General features: G+C 35.3%; 1 protein-coding gene across 1 annotated transcript in view; it reads left to right on the forward strand.

Moving 5' to 3' along the window:
* LOC106634040 (breast carcinoma-amplified sequence 4-like) overlaps window positions 1-23,581 on the forward strand; it is a 341,807-nt gene extending 318,226 nt beyond the window's left edge. The window contains exon 5 of the mRNA XM_055102451.1: window positions 21,190-23,581. Coding sequence (XP_054958426.1) covers window positions 21,190-21,562 — 373 coding nt within the window. The 3' untranslated portion in view covers window positions 21,563-23,581. The remainder of the gene's footprint in view (window positions 1-21,189) is intronic.
* Window positions 23,582-24,093: the final 512 nt, after the last annotated feature.

A 24,093-nucleotide genomic window follows, 5' to 3' on the forward strand; every position in this document is an offset into this window, starting at 1 on the left:
CCCACACACTGTCGCTACCTGGGACCTTTGCCAAATGTGAAGGAATCTCAAAATGGAAGGCTAGAGATCAAAACCAAAGAGATCTGTGAATCAGAACAAATTTCCTGCAAGCCCCAGTGGTGAAGAGACTCTTGCCTGTGGGGGTCTCAACAGAGAATTTTAAAGTCATATTCTTAGAACAGAGGTGAGTCCAAGGTACACTGTGATTAAAACTACACACCAATCTTAGCTCACTTGAGTCTGTGAAAAGATTAAGGTGTCCAGCCATTTACTCTATCTGCTTAGGAGAAGAAGGTGTCATCTTTAAAAAAAAAGAAAAGAAAAAAAAATCCTAAAATCCTAGGAATGTAAAGTGAGAGAATCATATGACCAAAATCTAAGAGAAAATAACAGACCATAGATGAGAAGCTGGAGGAGATCAGCATATGAGAACGAGAGACAGGACTTTAAAAATAACTATGATTACTGTTAAAGAAAATAAGACTCCTGGTAGCTGACAAGGGCAGTGCCGAGTATACACCCTTCAAGAAATATTTCCTCCAGAGTCAATTCACAAAAAAAAAAAAAAAAGGAAGATACAAAATCCCTGACCTCAGTGTTAACTTGAAGTCAAAAGATGTCCAAACTTCAACATAGCTTTATTTTGTGCCAAAAAACACCCCTGCAAACCTCACCAAATTCCAGCAAGCAATGCCTCACGTGCCACCCACTCCATCCTGAGAAAACTTACAAGAGATAAAGGAGCTGGCAATGGACCTAAGGCTGACCTCAAATCACTATCAGATAGAGCAAGTGATCCCTAAGTTTGAAAATGGTAAAATAAGTGCCCTGGTAGGTGAGAGTGTGTTCTGCAGGCAGGGGAATTAGGACTTGCCATTTGAAGAGACAGTCATTTGAAATGTGTAATTTCTGGGAGAGGAAAATAAAAACAGCAAAAAGGGAAAAGAGAGCATCCTTTGATAACTGAATGGTGTTAAATCAAGTTTAGCCTAACGCTGCCTCCTTACATATTTCAAGTTCAGCCTAAAGGTTTCTCTGTACATTGTGAACTATAACCTAAATGGAGGTGTAAACAGACTGTAGTCTACATCTTGTGCCAATCTCACCAAGTTTTGGCCAATCTAAAGTGACCAGATGTTCAAACTGTGTTCAAATAAGGCACACACAGAGCTGTACCCAACCTGGCTGTCTCTGCATCTCACTTCTGTTTTCTGTATGTCACTTTCCTTTTTTCTGTCCAAAAGCCTTCTTCTACCATGTGGCTGTGCTGGCATCTCTGAGCCTACTCTGGCTGGAGAGGCTGACAGATTTGAGAATTGTTCTTTGCTCAGTTAAACTCTTTTAAATTTAATTCGGTGAAAGTTTTTCTTTTAACAGTGGTAAAAGGGAAAAAGAAGCCAAAGGAAAGGAATTTAAGGCTGTAGAACAAAAGGAAAGCAAACTGCAAGAGGACACACAATTCCTCCCTCCACTACCAAGCCAAACAATCAAAAAACAACCCACTAAACAATTTGAACTTTACTTTCAGAACAGTGGAGAAAAAAGTCTAAAACATAAAAATTGGGAGAATCCTCTATCACCAGCACATTTAGAACAGTATGTTTCAGACTGAGCTTCATGAAAACCAAGCAATGACTGGAAAATTTTCTGCAAGAAGAAAGGCAATGGATATTTTAATAAGTAAACATCGAAACTGAAATAGAAGCAGGGTCAAAGGTGGAAGACTGACGTGCAAAGGCGCTATGTGTGGCGAAGTAGAAATAAATCAACTGAGAAATGTAAGACATAGGAAAATAGGAACCTGGAGCAGCTCATTGATTGTTATAGTTAATACAGGGGAGAGAAAGAATACCACTAACAATTGACATACCCAATAGTAAAAGGTTTAATAAGAGAACAGAGACTAAGGATACTTAAAATGGCATAAGTACAGATGTAACACTAGTACAAAAATAGAAATCTTTTAAAATATCCCACATTAAAAAATTAAATAATCACCAGGATAATTATTCTATCTAGTTCTATTGTTCTATTCTTAGTGGGGGGTATATTTTCTCTTATCTCGCTGCTATATTTTTAACTCCTCCATCTCCATCATGTGAATCATTCCCTGTAGTATACAGCCATGCTTAAAATTTCCCCATATTAAAAAAACAGGAGATCTTTATATATGCAAATGCCATATTGTTCCTGGGTAGTTCCAAGATCATATTTGCTAGGAAGTACCTGAATGTACAAGATGAGTTAAAAGGGTTCCCTTTGCATGGCCACAGCATGGTAGCATTTCAAGAGACAGCACAGAAGTGCACAGGACCTTAAGCTCCAGAATTAGTTGTGCCAATTTCAGTCCTGACACCAGTACTGTAGGATGATACTAGGCTATTAAAACTTCTCCTTGTGCTTCTCTTTTCTCATCTTAAAAAATGAGACCTACATTATCATTATTACAAAAAAAACTATGTGATCAATATTGTTATTTTTGTTATGACATTTATACTGCTGTATTGTTAGAACAGTTTACTTTTCCATTTTTTCCATTTTACTTTAAGTTCTGGGATACATGTGCAGAACGTACAGGTTTGTTACATAGGTATACATGTGCCGTGGTGGTTTGCTGCACCTATCAACCCGTCATCTAGGATTTAAGTCCCACATGCATTAGATATTTGTCCTAATGCTCTCCCTCCGTTTTCCCCCAACCTCCCGACAGGCCTGGTGTGTGATGTTCCCCTCCCTGTGTCCATGTGTTCTCATTGTTCAGCTCCCACTTATGAGTGAGAACATGAGGTGTTTGGTGGTGGTTGGTTTTCTGTTCCTGTGTGAGAAGCGTTTACTTTGTATACATATCTTTAGACTGAGCCCCTTGAAGGCAACATCTGCATCATGTTCATGTTAGTATTTTCATAAACAAAATATGCTGGTAAATAGAAGTTCAATATATATTTTTGAATGAATTATTTTATGATTTGCATTTACCATTTATGGGTGAAATCGTGAACTCAAATGTGTGTACTATGTGAGATAACATGCGTGTTGGTTTTTATAGTTTCTCCAAATGTCACAAAACTGTGTATACATATTAACAAGATTTATGTGCACAAGTGGATGGACTTCATGATGATAACTGTTGTTTTGAAGCAGCTTGATTTAACATTAACGAATATTCTAGAATGTCATAATTAAAGTCTACAACTTAATTTTTATACCTTTTAATTTGTGTCCTATAAAATATCACCGAGTTATTCTTGTGGTAAATGTGTTATTGCTCAAAGTCTTTGTTTTTCAGATTTTATGTTAAGAGTTTTCTTCCGTAATATATTAACAAAATGATACCCAAACTGAATATGTCGACCCTTTGTTTTTATATTTAATAGGCCATTAATATATTAAAACTACATCATAACTAGATGCACTTTATTTTAGTCAGGTTTTCGCAGGACACTTTGTTCCTACACTGATTAGTGTTTTTTTATCCATCCCTCTCTGCACAAAATAATTGCCTCATCAGTTTGTGCTTATTTGAGCTTCAGAAACACAATTAACACCCCATACATTTTTTCTTTACATTCAGTTGCTTTTAATTCAGCAATGTACAATAAATTCAACAAATAGACTTTTTAAGAATCAGATTACATATTTAAGATGTCACATATGTGACATCTTAGACTTTACTACAAGAAATAATGTTATTACAAAGATTAAACTGGAAATATTTAACCTAAGAATCAATATACACTCTTTATATTCCTGAGTAAAAGAACAAGAAAAAAACTTCATATACTTCAGAACTTAACCTATGAATATTGAATGAAATCCGATATCAAATAAGTAGAAAAAAAGAATTATAGTAAACTGAGAGATGGTTCAAGTCAAAGAGGTTAAGAGAGAAAGAACTAAATGATTTGATCTTTGTAATCTGGATACAATTTTTTTACTTTTAGTATCAAAAACACCATTTTAAAAATAGAAGTGCTACAGGATAAGATGAAGAAAATAGAACTGAATTATTTATCCCATATGGGTAAGAAATAGCAGATAATGTTTCATTCTTGCTGTTTATAATTAGAGTAATTTATATTCAATACCTTGTTTAAAGCTTTGAAATCAGCCATCAAGGAGATTTGAACGTATATATTTTACATCACTAGAGAAAAATAAGAACAAAAATAAAATCATGAAGCAAAAGAGAAAACAAGTCAAAAAGTACGGAAAGAAAATACAGAAAGGCCTCTCACTTCTCTGCCTTGCAGTTTAAGATTGCCTGACCCTGGCATCACTGTAACAATTTCAGAAGTCAGAGAATGAGAGACAAACTAAGCCAGTCCCCTTTTAGGTGTGGATGCATTCATTCTACAGTTTATTTAAAAAGGTTAGCCCTATAATATCACAGTGCTAACACTGCTGGGAGAAACACTGAGTTCTGAGCCAAATTCCCCAAATTCATTTTTACTTTTTTGTTAAAATATATTTTAACTGAAATATTCATACCTGGAAATGCACAAGTAGTAAACATAACTGGCACCGCCCTCGGGCATCGTAACATTAGCAGGACTGCTGAGAGTGTCCCCTCCCCACCGTCAGTCCTGACACTGTTCCCTCACCTTTACCAACGTCAAGTCTGTTTTTCTAACTCTGATTTCTTTTTTAAATGGAATCGCACAGTACGTACCCTTTTGAGTCTGGATTTCTCCCCCTCAATGTTTTGTTTGTGAGCTCGATTCATGCTGTTGTATGTACCAATCATTATTTTACTCTCATTAATTTATAGCACTGCATTGCATGACTGTATTGTCAACACCTGGTAGTGTTTTCAGCATGGGACAATAATTAATAGTACTACTCTGTCACTCTCTACCTCTGTCTCTACACATGTACGTACATGCACCCACAGAGAGTGTACACGCATACACATACATACGCACTTGCACGCACAGAGTGCTTTCTGTTGAATTCATACATAGGAGTGGAATTGCTGGCTGACAATGCATGTAAATGTTAAGCATGGGTTCCAGGCACCCTTTCAAAATGATTGCATTTGGTGAAAACATATCAAATTAGTGATATGTGGCTATTTTTGATCTATAAGGTGTCATTTTATGAAAGTCCCAGTTGTTCCATATCTTTGCCACCTGTTATTTTCATTCTTTTTAAGGTTAGCCATCCTGATGCTGTGTAATTATATTTCACTCTGGGTTTAATATAAATCTCTCAGATAATTAATAAGGTTGAGAAATGTTTTAGTTATTCATCAGTCATGTGGAGTTTCTCTTTCCCATTTGTATTGCCTTTTTCAGAAGTTTTTGGCAAGAGCATTGGTCAGCTACAAGCTAGTCCTTCAGTGTTAGAAGTGGACGCCTGCGGTGTTTGCTTGTGAAGCATCGCTGTAACAGTCCCTTATCGGTTTCTTCCTGCTGCAACGTTTCTTGTTAATGTTGTGTTTTATGATTTTCTAAAACTTCCCAGTTTAAAAACTTTTTCAGATAATGGCCATCCATAGGGTCAATAATAGATAATAAATTAGACAAAATATGACCACTTGATGTATTATTTTTTCTATTGTTGCTTCTCTGTTTCTAAAAACAAACAAAAAACAAAAACAGGTATGTTTATTTTTAATGATTTCTAAAAAGCTGTAATAACAATAAAGGATGGAATAGGGAAATCCAGATATTTAGATAAATTATAAAATTGAATTCCTTAACAATTTACCACTAGAAACCATGCTGCAAAGAACAACTAGACCTTTGAAAAGGAACGTGGTTAAATTAATCTATTTGTGACATTCACTTTTTATTATTATTATTTTTTGAGACAGTTTCACTCTTGTTGCTCAGGCTGGAGTGCAGTGGTGGCATCTTGGCTCACTGGAACCTCTGCCTTCTGGGTTCAAGCAATTCTCTTGCCTCAGCCTCCCAAGTAGCTGAGATTACAGGTGCACACCACCATGCCTGGCTAATTTTTTTATTTTTATTTTTATTAGAGATGGGGTTTCACCATGCTGTCCAGGCTGGTCTCGAGCTCTTCACCTTAGGTGATCCACCCGCCTCGGTCTCCCAAAGTGCTGAGATTACAGGTGTGAGCCACCAGGCCCGGCCAATCAAATATTTTTATAAAATAAAATCAAATGCTTTAGATTAGGTCTTTTAGCATATTGTACATATTTTTAAGTATCAGCACTTGAAATTTCTGGGAAGTACTATGGAATATTTGATAGGCAGCTTATATTTAGGTGAACATTTTTTACGTCATTACTTATTTGAGAGAAGATGCATTCAATTTGGAGCCTATCTGAGGAAGATTCCTTGTAATAATATCAAAAGAAACAGTATATTGTGTGTTCATCTATGTGGAAGTTTATAATTTGGGATCCCAATATAATGTCATTAATACTGTTACAACATTTAAAATATGTATTTGTCATTTAGGTTTTGATTTTGACAGACATGTTTATATGTGCATGATAAATTGTACATGATAAAATATAAATAATAAAGTGATAAAACCCAGTTTCAACATTTTTCTAGATAGGTGGAATTTCCTACTCACAGAAACAAGTCAATTCAATATGATTTTTACTTTTTATCACTAGCATATTATCTATTAGAAATATATTTCCTCATAAAACAAATACTTTTTAATTATTTTGCTGAACTGAATGCCAGTTTGGAATTAAAGTCATTACTTTTAAAATGTAAACATGCCACTGACCTAACATCTAGCTATGATCTATTGAGATAAATTATGACTCTATATGATATCCAGGGAGAGAAACCAGTCAATTATGTTAAAACTGATGTCATGATATATTTCTCAATGCATGTGAGTATTATATAAATTTGGGGCCTACAGTGACTCTGGAGAAGACAAGGAAGAGGAAATGAGGGTAAAGGAGCCAAAGCTTCCCACATCCGACATCATTCACCTGAATTATCTTTTCAATCCTTTCTGCCTACCTTATATAGAAAATGTTGTTATGATGCCCATATTATCCATATTACAAATTACAAAATTCAGAATGGTTAATTTTACATAACTATCAACTACTAGAACCAGAAAAGAAACTTAAATCTCTTTTTCTGTTTTCTTTATCTCGAATTGCATCACAGTAAAATCTTAGACTAAAAGAAAAAATGAAGGAAATTAAATTTTTCTTGAAACCCAGGAGACTCTTTACAGTCTCTGTCTCAGTGTTGGCAAACAATAACACAAAACATTTTAAAGCCAAAAATACCTACCATCATTAACTTTGAAGTTTGGTTCAATGATGTTCTTGACAACCCCTGAAGTAAATGGAAAGCTAATGTTATATAAAAGAACACTTGCTCTCTCAGCTGGATTAAAGGCCTGTGATTTTAGAATTCTTAACTATTTTGAGAAATCAAATATTTGGTTTGGTTGAGAACTTACAATGTATTGATTCTCAAGTCTAAGTTCATCCAACAGGGTCCACCTCTTATTGCATACATGCTTGGAACAATCACCATCATACATTAGCTATTAAGTGGTAGCTTTGAAGGAAAAGCAATCAAACAAACAATAACAAAATAAAACAAATTTAGAGTGTTACTATAGAATTTGACCATTCAAAAAAAATTGTTTGTAACCACATGCTAGCAGAATGACTTTGGAAAAGTTACTCTTTTTTTTGCCTCAGTTTCCTCATTAAAGAATATTTATGTTACCCACCCATAGACTGTTTTGAAAATCAAACAAGTTAATAAATGCAAGTTAATTAGAACTACTAGATGCATAGCAAGTGTCCAATATATACGATCTTTTATAATGTTATTGATAAATTTATTTCAATATGCAGTATTTTCCATTGAAGAATTCTCCTTCTATCTCCTTTCACACAGCACATTTTCTTCTTTTTATTTTAAGATGAGCAACTGCAATTCACATTATCATACCATATACCATAAAGCTTTAAGTATCTTCTTTTTTATTTTATTTGTTTTTTATTATTTTTTTAATTCGGATCTCTCTGTGTCATGCAGACTGGAATGCAGTAGCTCAGTCACGGATCACTGCCACTCCCCTTTCCCGGGCTCAAGCAATCTTCCTGCCCCATCCTGCTGAGTAGCTGTAGCTGGTTCCACAGGTGTGTGCCACCACGCCTCACTCATTTTTTTCTTCTTTTTTTATTTTTAATTTTTTTAATTTTTAGTAGCTATGAGGTCTCACTATGTTGCCCAGGCTGGTCTTTTGGGCTCAAGTGATCCTCCCACCTTGGCCTCCTAAAGTGCTGGGATGACAGGCGTTAGCACCGCACCTGGCCAAGTATTTACTTTTAATGTTTTAGCTTTTTATGTTCAAAAAAGGCAGAACAGTTATGGAGAGGGTAGAGAATGAGAGCCTGAATATAAACGCACAAACCTCCACTCTTCTGAAGAAGCTTTACTAAATTTTGAGGCTATTTGAAGTACGGTTTTAAAATAATTATTTTAAAGAGCAATAAACTTAAAATCTTGCAACCTTGTGGAAATTTCCTTAAAGTTAAGTAAAAGGTTCTTACAAAGTGAAGCCTATTGTGAATAGACTGTCAAATATTTTGAAATTTGGAAGTTAAATTTAATACTTAATATTATTCAAAATATTCATTGAAAATGAACAACCCTTTTTCAATAGTAATGTCTATAGAGAGTGCTAAAATTTAACAACTTTATCTTTTTATAATTCCTTAACTAGAAAATATGTCTAATTTCTTCACTTGTTGCCATAAAACACATGGCTACAAACAGTACGTAATTGACAACACAGAATAAAGCTGAATCCAGTGGTTAGGTATTTGAAGTAAGCACCATAGTATATAACTTATAATAGTTCAGGTCATGAAGGACTGTTAGAATTCAAGAACACAAAGAAACAATGGATAAAATATAACAAAAAAGTATTTAAATATATTGATGAACTAAAAAACAAGAGCAGGAAATCACCAGGGCTAGAGGAGCTAGTGCCCAGCACTCTTCTGGGAAGATTTGGAGGATGCACAATTTCCTAATGAAGCTCATTTTCGAATGTCCATATAAGGACACAGGAAGGAAAAAGAGTCAGGTCTGAGGCCTACATAAGGAACGACACACCCTCCTGTATGTTCTCAGGAAACCATACATCGGCTCACCTCAAAGTGCTGGCCCACACGCAAATCTGGGATTATAAAATCATTCCCCTTTGGCCTGGAGAAATAAGAAGAAATTTCCTCGCATGTCATGCCACTCAGATGAAATTGAAAACTAAAACCCATCCCACATGTTAACATAGATCTGAAGAGCTCCAGCTCCGTGCAGCAGGACTCCAGCCAACACTGAGTAATGAAAACGAAAACGGTTTCTTAGAAGGTGAATCCCCTAGTTTCCCTGCAGAGGCAAATGCAAAATTAACATAGAGAGAAATTTCTATAATCTGGACACAGAAGTTCCAGGCAAAGAGAAAAGGCCCGTCAAAGAAAAGTTCCCAGTACAGAAAACTGCTTGTTACACGAGGAAATTAAGAAGTAAAACAAAATGGGCATATGTGAGAACGAAAGGCAATGCTCACTCCAAGAACGGGAGACAGTAGAGTTGTGATATTTGCTGAAGAGAAAATACTGTCAGAAACTAAAAGATCGAGTCTGAACATTTTTACTATCAAGAAGGAAATGCCAGTACCTCTCCAAGATGAGATATGAGGGGAAAGGAAGGGGGTGGATTTTAGAGCCACAATCTCATGAATCACCTCTGCTCGCATTTAGTACGGCAAAGCCTCCGAGTGTTATTGCGTGGCTGTGTAGGTATCATCGCGTTTGCTGGGGGTGGCCAGCTACAAGACATGGGTGAATGTTTTGGAAAAAGCTGTCCAGCTGCCTCTGCTTTATACGGGGTGACCCCAAGTTGGGATTGTGTGGCCTGATCAGGCCAGCCCGCTGAGGGGCCCAGATCAGGATTTATCATAGAATGACTTGATATTCATAAAACATGTTGGACGGTGTCCAGCACATCGTACTTGAGACATAACAACTGGGAAATAAAAACGGCAATACAAGACAATAAAATATGTATGCTTAAGATGGAAAACAACGGCAAGAAGAAATAGTAACACAAGATTCAAATGCACAAACTGGGTGTTAAGATTTACTTCAATTTATAAATATAGAAAAAATAGACACTGGAATCATTGAGTAATCAGTGGTTGCATTTAAGTAGTTTAGAAAATGGAATTGCAAGGTCCTAGGTTGGAAGACAGAATGGAAGAAAGAATCTCCCTAAAAAGCATAACCCTGAGGAAACTATTTATACCCCATAGATTTATATATTTATCATATATTTCAGCAAATGGCAACAGCATATCTACTTTTTTAACAAAGCCAGCATATTCTAACAATTTTCTTAGAGAGAAAAAAAATTTGTTTTCAGAAATGAATGCTTTTTTAAAAAATGCAGGAAAATAAGTTGGAAATGCTCTGACCAGGGCCTGTGAAATCAATTAATTATCCTCCCATGTAAACTAACTGCTGTTCTGGTAGGAAAGGAGCAGACTTACCTAATTTTTTTAAAATGCCAGAGTTTCATTGTAAATGGTCCCAAATCATACAAATCAATATGAAGATCTAATAGGGTAGAAATAATTAGAAATATGTAAGATGTGAAGGAGGAGAGTGTGTTGAATAATTGGAGAGAAAAAAAAGGATAGAGAAAATAAATAGCAAAATGTGAATGTTAAAAAAAGAGAAAGATAATGACCAACAGATTTCTCATCAGTCAAATCCGATCATTTTAAAAGTGATAATTAAAAACAAAAAGTATAAAATGCAAGGCCTTATGTATTCAGGGAATTATTAACATTAATGAAATTATTTTTCACCCCACTTAGCATTGCCGTTCTCTTTCATAAAAACCTGACTTAATGTTTTCTTACTAAATGTAAGTATTTCACTTTCAAAAAAAGAACAAATGTTCTCTAGCTAAAATAAATAGAAAACAGGAAATGAGAGGCTAATTTTTCAGGGAAATAGCACTGTGCCAGACGGCTCGTGTGTTAACAAGAATATTCAAATGATCCTCACTGACCCTGGTGGCTTCCTTTCACCCAGATCCCTCAAATGTGACTATTACTTGGAGAACTGTAGGGAGCAGATGCATGGGAAGAACACATGTTATGACTGTGGCATTAATATCTACCTAATTATATACATGTTTATAGGACCATTCTAATGAATTTTGACAATTTACAAAACTATATCCTAGTTTACAAAATCAACATCCCCACGCTTCATCCATGCCATGTGCCATGGATCAGCAGAATATCAATCCAAATGCCAAAATTCAATTTTATTCTCGCAGCTTATTTTGCTTGACTCTCTGAGACATAGTTAACTTCTCTTTATCTCACATTCCTTTGCCACTAATGAGGATATTACTGTATTGGGTTGCTTAGTGAAACAGTTAATATAAAATGATGCAATAATACTTGTCAAATATGAGGAGCTTTACTGATTAATGAAATAAATAGTGAAAACTACCTGCTTTGTTTCAATGTGATTAAGAGAGTGCTAGAGATTTGTGAGAGAATATAAACTATGTGACATGATATAGAAGTTAATGTGGGGACTAGTGGTTAAGAAAGCACATTGGATTCAACTTAATTAGGTGTTTTTTTCAGTAACCGTGATTTTCTCGTAAAGCTAAAGCACCTTCTTATTCATCCGACAAGACTGCTACTGCCTTGGGGAGAATGTTTTCCAAAATGTCATAGTGTCATGGACCACTTTTAATGGTTTAAATGAGAAAGCAGAATAAATAGAAATTGATGTATTTATTCCTCAAGTATGTATTGCCTGCCAAATAGTTTCCAGACTCATTACTAGCTGCTGGAGAGAGAAAAATACGATGTACTGTGCTCAAGGGCTCCGTGTGGACATGAAAACCAAAATGTTCTTTTCTCCTTTTGTAATCCCTAAACAGATAAGTCCTTCAAGTTGGGCAGCAGGCACATTCCACAGCATATCAGCAAACCTTGCTTTCAACAGTGTTTACTGTCAAAGTGAGAATCTATAGAGATTCCTTCCTTAGGCTGAATTTAATTTCAGAAGGTACCAAAGGGTGTGTTCTGGAATATGAGGGCCATGATTTCGCAGTGCAGTTGCTACAATGATACAAGGTTGTTGTTCTCTTTCAAAATAATCTCTTGAAAACACTGGAAAACATCATTAATAAAATGTAGCTTAACCCTATCACTTAAAAAAGTGTATAGAATGAGTTGAACATCAACTAGTGCCTCACCTTCTCCTCCCAAAAACATCACTGAGAGATACACATGACTAACATTTCAAAGCCAAATGTCACTGTGTAAGTTTCAAGCCTTGATGGAACTTGGCTATTTTTAAATAAAATATTTTATTGAGGTACACAATAATAAGTGATCAATTCATACAGTTCAACAGATTGTTACTGCTAAACACGCCAAGGTAACCACCATAGGGGCAGATAAAGAACAATACCAGCATCCCAGAAGAAGTGCCAGCCACTTTTGTACCAAGAAGAGCTCGGCAAATATTTTTCCTATGAAAGAATCAATAAAACCAGACGAAATGGCAGAAACAATCATTTAAGGTCTCTGAAAATTGACCAAGGTGCATAGAAAAAACTGAGAAGCATTTATTCAAGAAAAGATACTGATTTTCAGAACATACAGGGGGCATCAGTGCCATTTAACCAGGCTGTGCTCCCACCCCGCTCCCTCCTCCCCACCCCACTGACTTCCATCTCCATGTTGCAGAAGGACTTCTCAGGGCAAGTGGGGCCAGCCATGACAACTGTCAACTCCCAGCCTCAGTTACCTGGAGCTCTGGCTCTCTGATGCAGCCCTTTATTCTAGCCTCCCACTTTGCTTACTGTAATTTCACTCTCTGTGAGAAATTTGGCACCCACTTTCACAACCCATTTACTTATTGGTTCAACTCCAGGATCCATGTAAAGCAATTTCAGAAGTTTTAACCACATTTTCATGAGAAAAACATTCACTATGTAGAGTACAATATTTATATACATTTCCCTTTATCATTGCCATTAGAGTTTCCGGTCAAAACACCCTTTCTCCAAAGTTACTTAGATCAGTGTCTTCTCCCCATGTTCTTCAGTGCAGTGATTTCCATTATAATTAGACGCATTTGTCACAGTTGACATTCTATCTTGAGATCCCAGAATGTCCTGGCTTATTTCTTTTAATAATGTGCATACATTAATGTTTACACTTTGTGCTATACAATTCTATGCTTTTGTCCAATGCATAGTCTCTCATCCACCACTAGGGAACCATTCATATTAGTTCCAACACTGTCACAAGTCCTCTTGACTTCCCCTTCTCAAACACTCTACTCTCCCCAAACCTTTGGCAGCCACTCATTCATTTTTCATGTCTACAGTTTTGCCTTTTCCAGAATGTCAGATGAATGGAATCATTCTGAGTGTGTGTGCAGACTTTGTGGTGTAGCTTTTTCCAGTAATCTAACTGCATGTAAGTTTTATTTATGCAGCTGGGTAAATCAGTAACTCATTTCTATTTATCTCAGAATAATATTCTTTGCATGGATATGCCACACTTTGCCTATCCATCCCACTGTTTCCACTTTTTTACTATTCTAAGAAAAGCTGCCACTGAAATTCATGCAAAAGTCTGTGTGGTCATGTACTTTTACTTCTCTTGGGTAAATACCTGGGAGTGTAATATTAAGATTATATGGTATATGGTGTATGTTTAAGTTTATAAGAAACTATAAAATTTTTTCAAATGTGGTTGCAATATTTTGTATTCTCCCCAGACATAAGTGAGTATTTTGGTTGCTTTATATTGCCACCAACACTTGGTATAATCAGTCTTTTAAATTGTAGTCATTTCAATCAGCGTATAGTGATACTTCATTGTGATTTTATCTTGCATTTCCCTAATAACAAAAGATGTTAAACATCTCTTCATTTATTTGCTTTTCAGCCATATATCTTTTTCGTGAAGTGTCTGTTCAAACGTTTTGCCCATTTTTAAATTGGACTGGTAGTTTCCTTATTAGTGATTTCCAAGAGTGTCTTATACATTCTAAATAAAAGTCTTCTATCAGGTATATGTGTTGCAGACGGTCTCCTTAAGAGAATGAATATCTCTCTATTCTCCTAATGGTATTTTGAGTAAATTTCAAAATTTGGCGTTATTCATTACCTGATGTCCAACATCTTGAAAACTGTTGCTCCCTATAATTTGTCTATTTTTAGACAATACTTGTCTATGTTTATTTATCTGAGATAAACAGAAATGAGTTACTGATTTACCCAACTGCATAAATAACACTTACATGCACTTAGATTTTTAGACAAACTATAGGAATTTTTTTTCTATGTGAGTATTTTTTTCCCATTTCATAGTTCTTGTTTGCTACACATTGGTGGTTATGTTGATAACACAGAGAGTAAATCCAGTCCCTGTTTTTTCATTTTGTTTAGAAGTTCTTGTTTGCTACACATTGGTGGTTATGTTGATATTGAGTCCCTCTTTATCTCTGGCATGCTTACTGAATCTTGAAATGTTAGTTTATATAGGGTTTTCTTCAAGTTATCTAGGTATGATAGGTTCTTGATTAAAGGCTTACTACACTGTAAAAATGGTTACTCTTTGCCAATTTATTAAACCCTCCCAAGCTTAGTTAACTTTAAATTGACTTATTCCTATCTTTACATATTTGCTCAGTCATTACAAATTCTGCAAGCAATTGGAACACCTATCAGATGCGGATGCCACCTGTATGGGTTAATCTTGCTCATCTACCATTCAAAGTAGTTTAAGATGTCCCTAGGCAGTCTTGTACTTAATCCTAAATTACTAGCACAGAATTATGATATCAACTAATTAATACATTTTAACTATATTAAAAAGTATCATGCTTGGTTTCTCTTCTAGTCTCTGCACTAGTCTTATTGGTAACTTTTTCAACTTTTATTTTAGATTCAGGGGGGTACATGTACGGGTTTGTTACCTGGGTATATTGCTTGATGTTGAGGTTTGGGGTATGAATGATTCCGTCACCCAGTAGCGAGCATAGTACCCAGTGGATAGTTATTCAACACTTATCTCCCTCCCTTCTTTCCCCTACTAGTAGTCCCCAGTTTCTATTGTTGACATCTTCATGTGCATTAACACCCAATGTTTAGCACTCACTTATAAGTGAGAACATACAGTATTTGGTTTTCTGTTTTTTGTTTTAATTTGCTTGGGATAATGGCCTCCAGCTACATCCATGTTATAAGAAGCATGATTTCATTCTTTTTATGGCTGTATAGTATTTCATGGTGTATATTCACCACATTTTCTTTACGAACTACTGGATATAAATAAAACGTGGTACACATACCATGAAATACCACTTCTTTGTCCACTGTTGATTGGCACCTATGTTGATTCCATGTCTTTGCTATTGTGAATACTATTGCAATGAATGTGAGGGGGCATATGTCTTTTTGGCAGAATGATTTGTTTTCTTTTGGATATATTCCCAGTAATGGGATTGCTGGGTTGAATGGTAGTTCTGTTTTAAGTTATTTGAGAAGTCTCAAAACTGTTTTCCACAGTGGCTGAACTAATTTACATTCCCACCAACCATGTATTAGCATTCCCTTTGCTTTGCAGCCTTGCCAGCATCTATTGTTTTTAGGCTTTTAATAATGGCCATACTGACTGGTGTGAGATGGTATCACACTGTGGTTTTAATTTGCATTTCTCTGATAATTAGTGGAGCATTTTTCCATATGTTTGTTGGCTGCTTCTTAGTTTTTTTTTTTTTTTGAGAAATGTCTGTTCATGTATTTTGCCCAATTTTAGATCGTGTTGTTTTTTTCCCTGTTGAGTTGTTTAAGTTCCTTATAGATTCTGAATATTAGACCTTTGTTAGACGCATAGCTTGTGAATATTTTTTTCCCATTTCATAGGTTGTCTATTTACTCTGTTGGTTGTTTCTTTGGGTGTACAGAGCTCTTTAGTTTAATGAGGTCCCACTTATCAATGCTTGTTTTTGTTAGAGTTGCTTTTGAGGACTTAGCCATAATTTCTGTCCATTGATCAATGTCCAGAATGGTGTCTCCTAGGTTTTATTCTAGGATTCTTATAGTTTGAGGTCTTACATTTAAATATTTAATCCATCTTGAATTAGTTTTTGTATATGGTGAAATTTAGGGGTCAATTTTCAATCTTCTGCATATGGCTGGCCAGCTATCCCAGCACTATTTATTGAATAGACAGTCCTTTCCCCATTGTTTATTTTTGTCTATTTTGTTGAATAACAGATTGATATAGGGGTGTGGCTTTATTTCTGGGCTCTCTATTCTGTTCCATTTGTGTAGGTGTCTGTTTTTACATCAGTACCACACTGTTTTGGTTACTGTAGCCTTACAGTATAGTTTGAAGTCAGATAATGTGGTGCTTTGTTGTTTTTGCTTAGTATTGCTTTGGCTATTCAGGCTCTTTTTTGGTTTCATATTCATTGTAGATTAGTTTTTTTCTATAATATTTCTGTGAAAAATGGCATTGTTAGTTTGATAGGAATCACATTGAATATGTAGATTGCTTTGAGCAGTATGGCCATTTTAAGGATATTGATTCTTCCAGTTCAATAGCATGGAATGTTTTTCCATTTGTTTATATCATCTGTAATTTCTTTTAGCTGTGTTTTGTAGTTCTCCTTGTAGAGATCTTTCACCTCCTTGGCTAGATGTATTCCTAGGTATTTTATTTTTTGTGTATGAGCTAGTTTTACTATTGAGTTAGTTCCCAATATGACCATCTTGATTGTATATGATGAAAGCCCATATATATAATACATGTATAGTATATATGTATACTAACCCACATTTATATTCAAACATCTATAATTGCTTCTGTGTTTATCCATCTACATATACATTGAGCTAAACTTCAGTTTATGGTGATATCTCTGACTCTAAGGCAGCTTGCATGGCTCATTCTCATTTTTTTCTTCTTGTCTACCTGTAACTTCTCTCTCAGACTATGAGAAGCTTGGCCCTTAGAATCTACCCTCCATTTACTTATTAGTTAAACCCACATATATAGGAAAAGTATTTCAGTATTGTAGACCTGTAAATTTTCTCCATGAGAAAGACACTTACCATCTAGAATGCAGTGATTGCGTGCAGTTCTTTTTGTCTTCTTCCAATGCCACTGTCCTAAATTATTCATATCAGCTTCATCCATACCTCCAACACTCCCTGCTTTCTTCAGCACACTTTTGCCTAATATCTACAATCCCATTAGATTCAATTATACAATAGGCATTCTCTTCCATCCTGGGGTCCCTGATACCTGTGTGTACTTTAAGTTATCATACATTAAAGCTTATCTTTCTGATATACAGACATGAGTTTGAGGAAATGCAAGCTTCATGCATTTGTTTCCCCACTGTAAATAATTCCCTGTGCTTGCCCTAGTCAAACACTCGAACTTTCTCAAATCCTTGACAATAATGGATCTATATTTTGAACCTATAATTTTTTTTATTATACTTTAAGTTTTATGGTACATGTGCACAATGTGCAGATTAGTTACATATGTATACATGTGCCATGCTGGTGTGCTGCACCCATCAACTCATCATTTAGCATTAGGTATATCTCCTAATGCCATCCCTCCCCCTCCCCCCACCCCACAACAGTCCCCAGAGTGTGATGTTCCCCTTCCTGTGTCCATGTGTTCTCATTGTTCAATGCCCACCTATGAGTGAGAACATGTGGTGTTTGGTTTTTTGTCCTTGTGATAGTTTACTGAGAATGATGATTTCCAATTTCATCCATGTCCCTACAAAGGACATGAACTCATCATTTTTTATGGCTGCATAGTATTCCATGGTGTATATGTGCCACATTTTCTTAATCCAGTCTATCATTGTTGGACATTTGGGTTGGTTCCAAGTCTTTGCTATTGTGAATAGTGCTGCAATAAACATACGTGTGCATGTGTCTTTATAGCAGCATGATTTATAGTCCTTTGGGTATATACCCAGTAATGGGATGGCTGGGTCAAATGGTATTTCTAGTTCTAGATCCCTGAGGAATCGCCACACTGACTTCCACGATGGTTGAACTAGTTTACAGTCCCACCAACAGTGTAAAAGTGTTCCTATTTCTCTACATCCTCTCCAGCACCTGTTGTTTCCTGACTTTTTAATGGTGGCCATTCTAACTGGTGTGAGATGGTATCTCATTGTGGTTTTGATTTGCATTTCTCTGATGGCCATTGATGGTGAGCATTTTTTCATGTGTTTTTCGGCTGCATAAATGTCTTCTTTTGAGAAGTGTCTGTTCATGTCCTTCGCCCACTCTTTGATGGGGTTGTTTGTTTTTTCCTTGTAAATTTGTTTGAGTTCATTGTAGATTCTGGATATTAGCCCTTTGTCAGATAAGTAGGTTGCGAAAATTTTCTCCCATTTTGTAGGTTGCCTGTTCACTCTGATGGTAGTTTCTTTTGCTGTGCAGAAGCTCTTTAGTTTAATTAGATCCCATTTGTCAATTTTGGCTTTTGTTGCCATTGCTTTTGGTGTTTTAGACATGAAGTCCTTGAGCATGCCTATGTCCTGAATGGTAATGCCTAGGTTTTCTTCTAGGGTTTTTATGGTTTTAGGTCTAACGTTTAAGTCTTTAATCCATCTTGAATTAATTTTTGTATAAGGTGTAAGGAAGGGATCCAGTTTCAGCTTTCTACATATGGCTAGCCAGTTTTCCCAGCACTATTTATTAAATAGGGAATCCTTTCCCCATTGCTTGTTTTTCTCAGGTTTGTCAAAGATCAGACAGTTGAACCTTTAGTTTTACTTTTTTCCATATTTCATATGAATGAAATTATACTATATGTAGACTATGGGTTTGGCTTTTTAAACTTGGTTAAAAAAGAAAAATCAATACCATTAATTCATGTTGTTGAGTGAATCAATAACTCACTCCTCTTTATCACTGAATAGTATTCCATTACGTGGATGTACTCTCATTTTCATTTCATTTCCCTATTAAGGAACATCTTATTTTCATTTTTAGAAATTATGAGTAAAGTGCTATGAATATTTACATATGTTTTTGTGTGAACACATATTTTAAATTCTCTTGGGTAAATAGGAATGTGGTTGCTGTCTCTTATAGTAAGTCTGTGTTTAACTTTATGAATATAAGTCTCTATCCCAAATAGACTGTGCCATTTTGCATTCCGCATAAGCAATAAATAAGAGTACCTCTTACTCCAAATCCTGGCCAGAGATTTATTTGGTGTTTTGCATTTTTGCCATTCTAATAGTGCATAGTGGTATTTCATTGTGCTTTTATATGAACTTCCCTAATGAAAAATGACATTGAGCCTATTTCCAAATGTTTATTTGCCATCCATATATTTTCTGTGGTGTAGTATCTTTTCAAATTTATGACAACTTTTAGAAAGTGGTTATTTGCTTTCTTATTGGTGAGTTTTAATATTCTTTATGATTATTGGCTGAATGTCCTTTCATCCAGATATGGATTTTGCAAATATTTTTATTTAGAGTGTGGCTTATCTTTTCATTATCTAAACAATAATTTGCGGAGCAAAAGTTGAAATTTTTATAAAGTCCAATAACACTTTTCTCTTTTATTCATTTTACTTCTGGTGTAGTAGCTGTAAATTCATTCCCAAACATGAACATCATTCACTGGGGCCTATTAGGGGGTGGGGGGCTGGGGGAGGAATAGCGTTAGAAGAAATACCTAATGTAAATGACAAGTTGATGAGTGCAGCAAACCAATATGGCATATGCGTACTTATGTAACAAACCTGCACATTGTGCACATGTACCCTAGAACTTAAAGTATAATAATAATAATAAAACAAAATATTTCACATACAAATCTCACCTTCCAGGATAGGTATTATTTGTTGAATGCCTATGATGTGTCAGGCATTCTTCTAGGGACTGGAGATACAGGAATGAACAGGACAAAATTCCAGCTCTCACAGACCTTGCATGCTTATGAAGGGAGACAGACAAGAACAAGTAAGCAATGAACAAGATAACTCCAGCTAGTGATAAGTTATTATGGAGAAAAATGTCAACTTAGATAAGGTTGTCTTGGAAGGCATCACTGGAGTGACATTTGACTTAAGATGTGGGGAGAGAGAATTACTGTGCAGAGCAAAGAATTAATAAGGAGGTTATACTTCATTGTCTGAAGCTTCATTACCCCAGATTTAAAGAAAAATTAAAGAAGGCATAAAAATGCATTACAGTATGTCAGAAAAATGGCCTTGACTGGGCATGATGGCTCATGCCTGTAATCCCAGCACTTTGGGAGGCCAAGGTGGGAGGATCACCTGAAGTCAGGAGTTTGAGACCAGCCTGGCCAACATGGTGAAACCTCATCTGTACCAAAAAAAAAAAAAATTACAAAAATTAGCTGGGCATGGAGTGTGCATTTGTATTCCCAGCTATTCAGGAGACTGAGGCAGAAGAATCACTTGAATCTGGGAGGCAGAGGTTGCAGTGAGCTGAGATCAGTCCACTCTACTCCAGCATGGGCGACAGAGTGAGACTGTGTCTCAAAAAAAAAAAAATGCCCTCAAGGTAGAAATGAACTTGGCCTATATATTCAAGAAACATCAAGGCAAATGAAGAGTAATAGATGAAGCAAGAGGCACAGAAAGGAGGAACTCAGTCATGCAGGAACTCTTTGCTGTGGAAATGTGGAATGTGAGTTTTATCCTAAGTACAATGGGAAGCTATAGGAAGTTTTAAGGAAGAGAGTAATATGATTTGTGCTTTTATCAAATAACGTTAGTTTCTTCCTTTGCTAACTCCTACTTATTCTTTAGGTGTCTTACGTTCTTAGGTTAAATTACTTAATAAATATTTCACTCAATAACTTTTTACTGAATGAATACATGCATGAATGAATAAAATAATAATAATAATAATAATAATAAATCCCCCCCTAAACACAAGGTTCTATAGATCTTCTCCTAAATATTCATCTAGAGGTTCTATACTTATTTTTATATCTTACATTTAATTTATAATCAATTCCTAGTTAATTTTTAAATGAGTATTAATTTAGTTGAAGTTTTTTATATGAATATATGATTGTTTCATCATCATTCATTGAAAAGACTATCATTTTTCTATTGAAATTTTTTTTTTTTTTTTAGGCAGAGTCTCGGTCTGTTGCCTAGACTGGAGTGCAGTGGTGAAATCCTGGCTTGCTGCAACCTCCGCCTCCTGGGCTTAAGTGATTCTCCTGCCTCAGCCTCCCGAGTAGCTGGGACTATAGGCACCCACCATGACACCCGGTTCATTTTTGTGTTTTTAGTAGAGATGGGGTTTCACCATGTTGGTCAGGCTGGTCTTGAACTCCTCTCCTCAGGTGATGCACCCGCCTTGGCCTCCCAGAGTGCTGGGATTACAGGCGTAAGCCACCACGCCGAGCCTGTATTGAATTTCTTTTGTTTCCTTGTCAAATTAGTTGACTATATTTGCATGTATCTCTTTATGAGCTCTCTATTCTGTTCAATTAATGTATAACAGCAGGTCAGTACCACACTGTCTTAATTAATGTAGATTTATAGTAAGACTTGAGATTGGGTAATATAAGTCCTTCAATTTTGTTCTTCTTTCAGAATTGCTTAGGCTATTCTATTTCTGTGGCTGTTCACATACATTTTGGATTCTTGTTCATTTCCACAAAAAGAATTTATTGTTGTTTTGTTTGAGATGTTATTCAAATAAGCTGAATTGGAGAGAAGTGGTAGCTTAACAATATTCTGCCTTTTAATATATAAACATAGTATATATCTCCAATTATTTTGGTCTTTGTTGACTTCTTTCACCAGTATTTTTCAGTTTTCAGCATAAAAATCCTGCACATATATTGTTAGTTTATACCAAAGTATTTCATTTATTTTGTGTTCAATTTTTTAAACTTCATATTTAAATCTTTTATCTCTGGAATGTAAGAATGTAATTAACCTTTGTATATTAAACCTGTATACTACTACTTTGCTAACCTCATTATCAGTTCCAAGAAATTTTGTAGATTCTTTGGGATTTTCTACATAGATGGTCATGTCATTAGCAAATAATGTGCTTTTTTCTTTTTTCTACATTTTGTTTTATCTTAACCTTCTTAATTACTATGGGGCTCTTCGAATGATCACTTTCATAATGAGTGAATCACTGTAGTTGGTGTTTATACAGGAGGTGGTCCATTTTCACCTAAGTAGTCCCATTTATGTGTGTAGAAATATCCATAGTATTTCCTTTTCATCCTCTTGATATCTGCAGTGTTTATAGTGATATCTCTTGTTTCATTCTTGATACTGGTAACTTGTGCCTTCTCTTTTTCTTTGCCAGTCTTGCTAGAGAGTTGTTCATTTTATTAATCTTTTTAAAAAACAGCTTTTGGTTTCATTGATTTTCTCTGTTATTTTCCTATTTTTAATTTTGTTGACTTCTGCTCTAATTTTTGCTTATTTTAGGTTGAATTATTTGCTCATCTTTCTCTAATTTCCTAAGATGCAAGCTTCAGTTATTAATTTTAGGTCTTTCTTCTTTCTAAATATTTGTATTTAGCACTATAAATTTCCCTGTAAGCACTGAGTTAGCTGCATCCCACAAATTTTGATATGTCATAGTTTCATTTTTATTTACTTGTTTTTTATATAATTTCTCTTGAGACTCCCCCCTTTGAGCCATAGATTATTTAGAAGTATATTGTTTACTTCCTGAATACTGGAAGATTGTTCATCTATTTTTCTGTTATTAATCTCTAGCTTAATGCAGATATGGTCTAAGAATGCACATTGTATGTCTTCTGTTTTCTCAATTTCAAAAATGTGTGTTATAGACCAGAAAGTGGTATTTTTGGTTAATGTTTTATGCTTACTTGAGAAGAATGCTTATGCTGTTTTTGCTAAACAAAGTGTTCTATAAATGTCATTTAGGTCAAGATTTTGATACTGCTCATCAGGTTATTTATTACCCTTGCTAAATTTTCTTCCTCCTTGTTTTATCAGTCATCGAGAGAGCAGTTTTTAAATCTCCAAAGAAAATTGTGGGTGTCTCTATTTCTCCAGTTAAATCCGTCATTTTTTTTGCCATATGTATTTTGAAACTCTGTCTTAAAGTTCATATTCATGAAAGATTGTATGTCTTTTTGGAGAATTTACTGTAACATCCCTCTTTATCCTTGAAATTTTCCTTGTTCTGAAATTTACCTTAAGTTAATATAGCTATTCTGGCTTTCTTTTGCTTAGTTTTGAATTAATTATTTTTCCTTATTTTCCCTTTAAACTGTCTAAATATCATCTTAATGATGTTTTCTTGTGCACAACATATAGATGGGTTTTCCTTTTGTACACAGTTTGACAATTTTTATCTTTTAAGTGGTTTGGAACATCTCCATTTATAATGATTATTGATAAAGTTGGCTTAAAAGTTACCATTTTGCTCACTGTTTTCTATTCATTAAATCATTGTTTTTCTCCTACACTTTCTGATTTTAAGTGAACTTTTTAATAATTCCATTTAAATGTTTCTACTAATTTTTAATTTATTTATTAATATTATTTATACATATTTGGGAAGTTTTAAAATAATTGTTATAGGGCTTGCAATATACATTTCAAAATAATCTGAACCCACCCTTTATATACTGATACACCACTTCATATGTAGTGAAATGACTTCATAATGGTTCATTGCCAATTTGCCTTCTCCTACTGTGCCATTGTTATCATATAGGTCAGTTCTATACATGCTCAGGCTGTAATCTTGCTGACAGTGATTGTCTCCATATCAAGGGATAACTGCTTTCCTGCAAACTTAGTTCTATTTTGGGTTCCAGGAAATTGGTTAATTTTATTTTCCTAGCTTTTCTTTTCTTTTCTTTTTTGAGCGGAGTCTCACTCTGTCGCCCAGCCCAGGCTGGAGCGCAGTGGCGCGATCTCGGCTCACTGCAAGCTCTGCCCCCCGGGTTCACGCCATTCTCCTGCCTCAGCCTCCCGAGTAGCTGGGACTACAGGCGCCCGCCACCACGCCCGGCTAATTTTTTTGTA

Source organism: Pan paniscus, chromosome 17, assembly GCF_029289425.2.
Source record: "Pan paniscus chromosome 17, NHGRI_mPanPan1-v2.0_pri, whole genome shotgun sequence".
In the NCBI taxonomy this organism is placed as follows: Eukaryota; Metazoa; Chordata; class Mammalia; order Primates; family Hominidae; genus Pan; species Pan paniscus.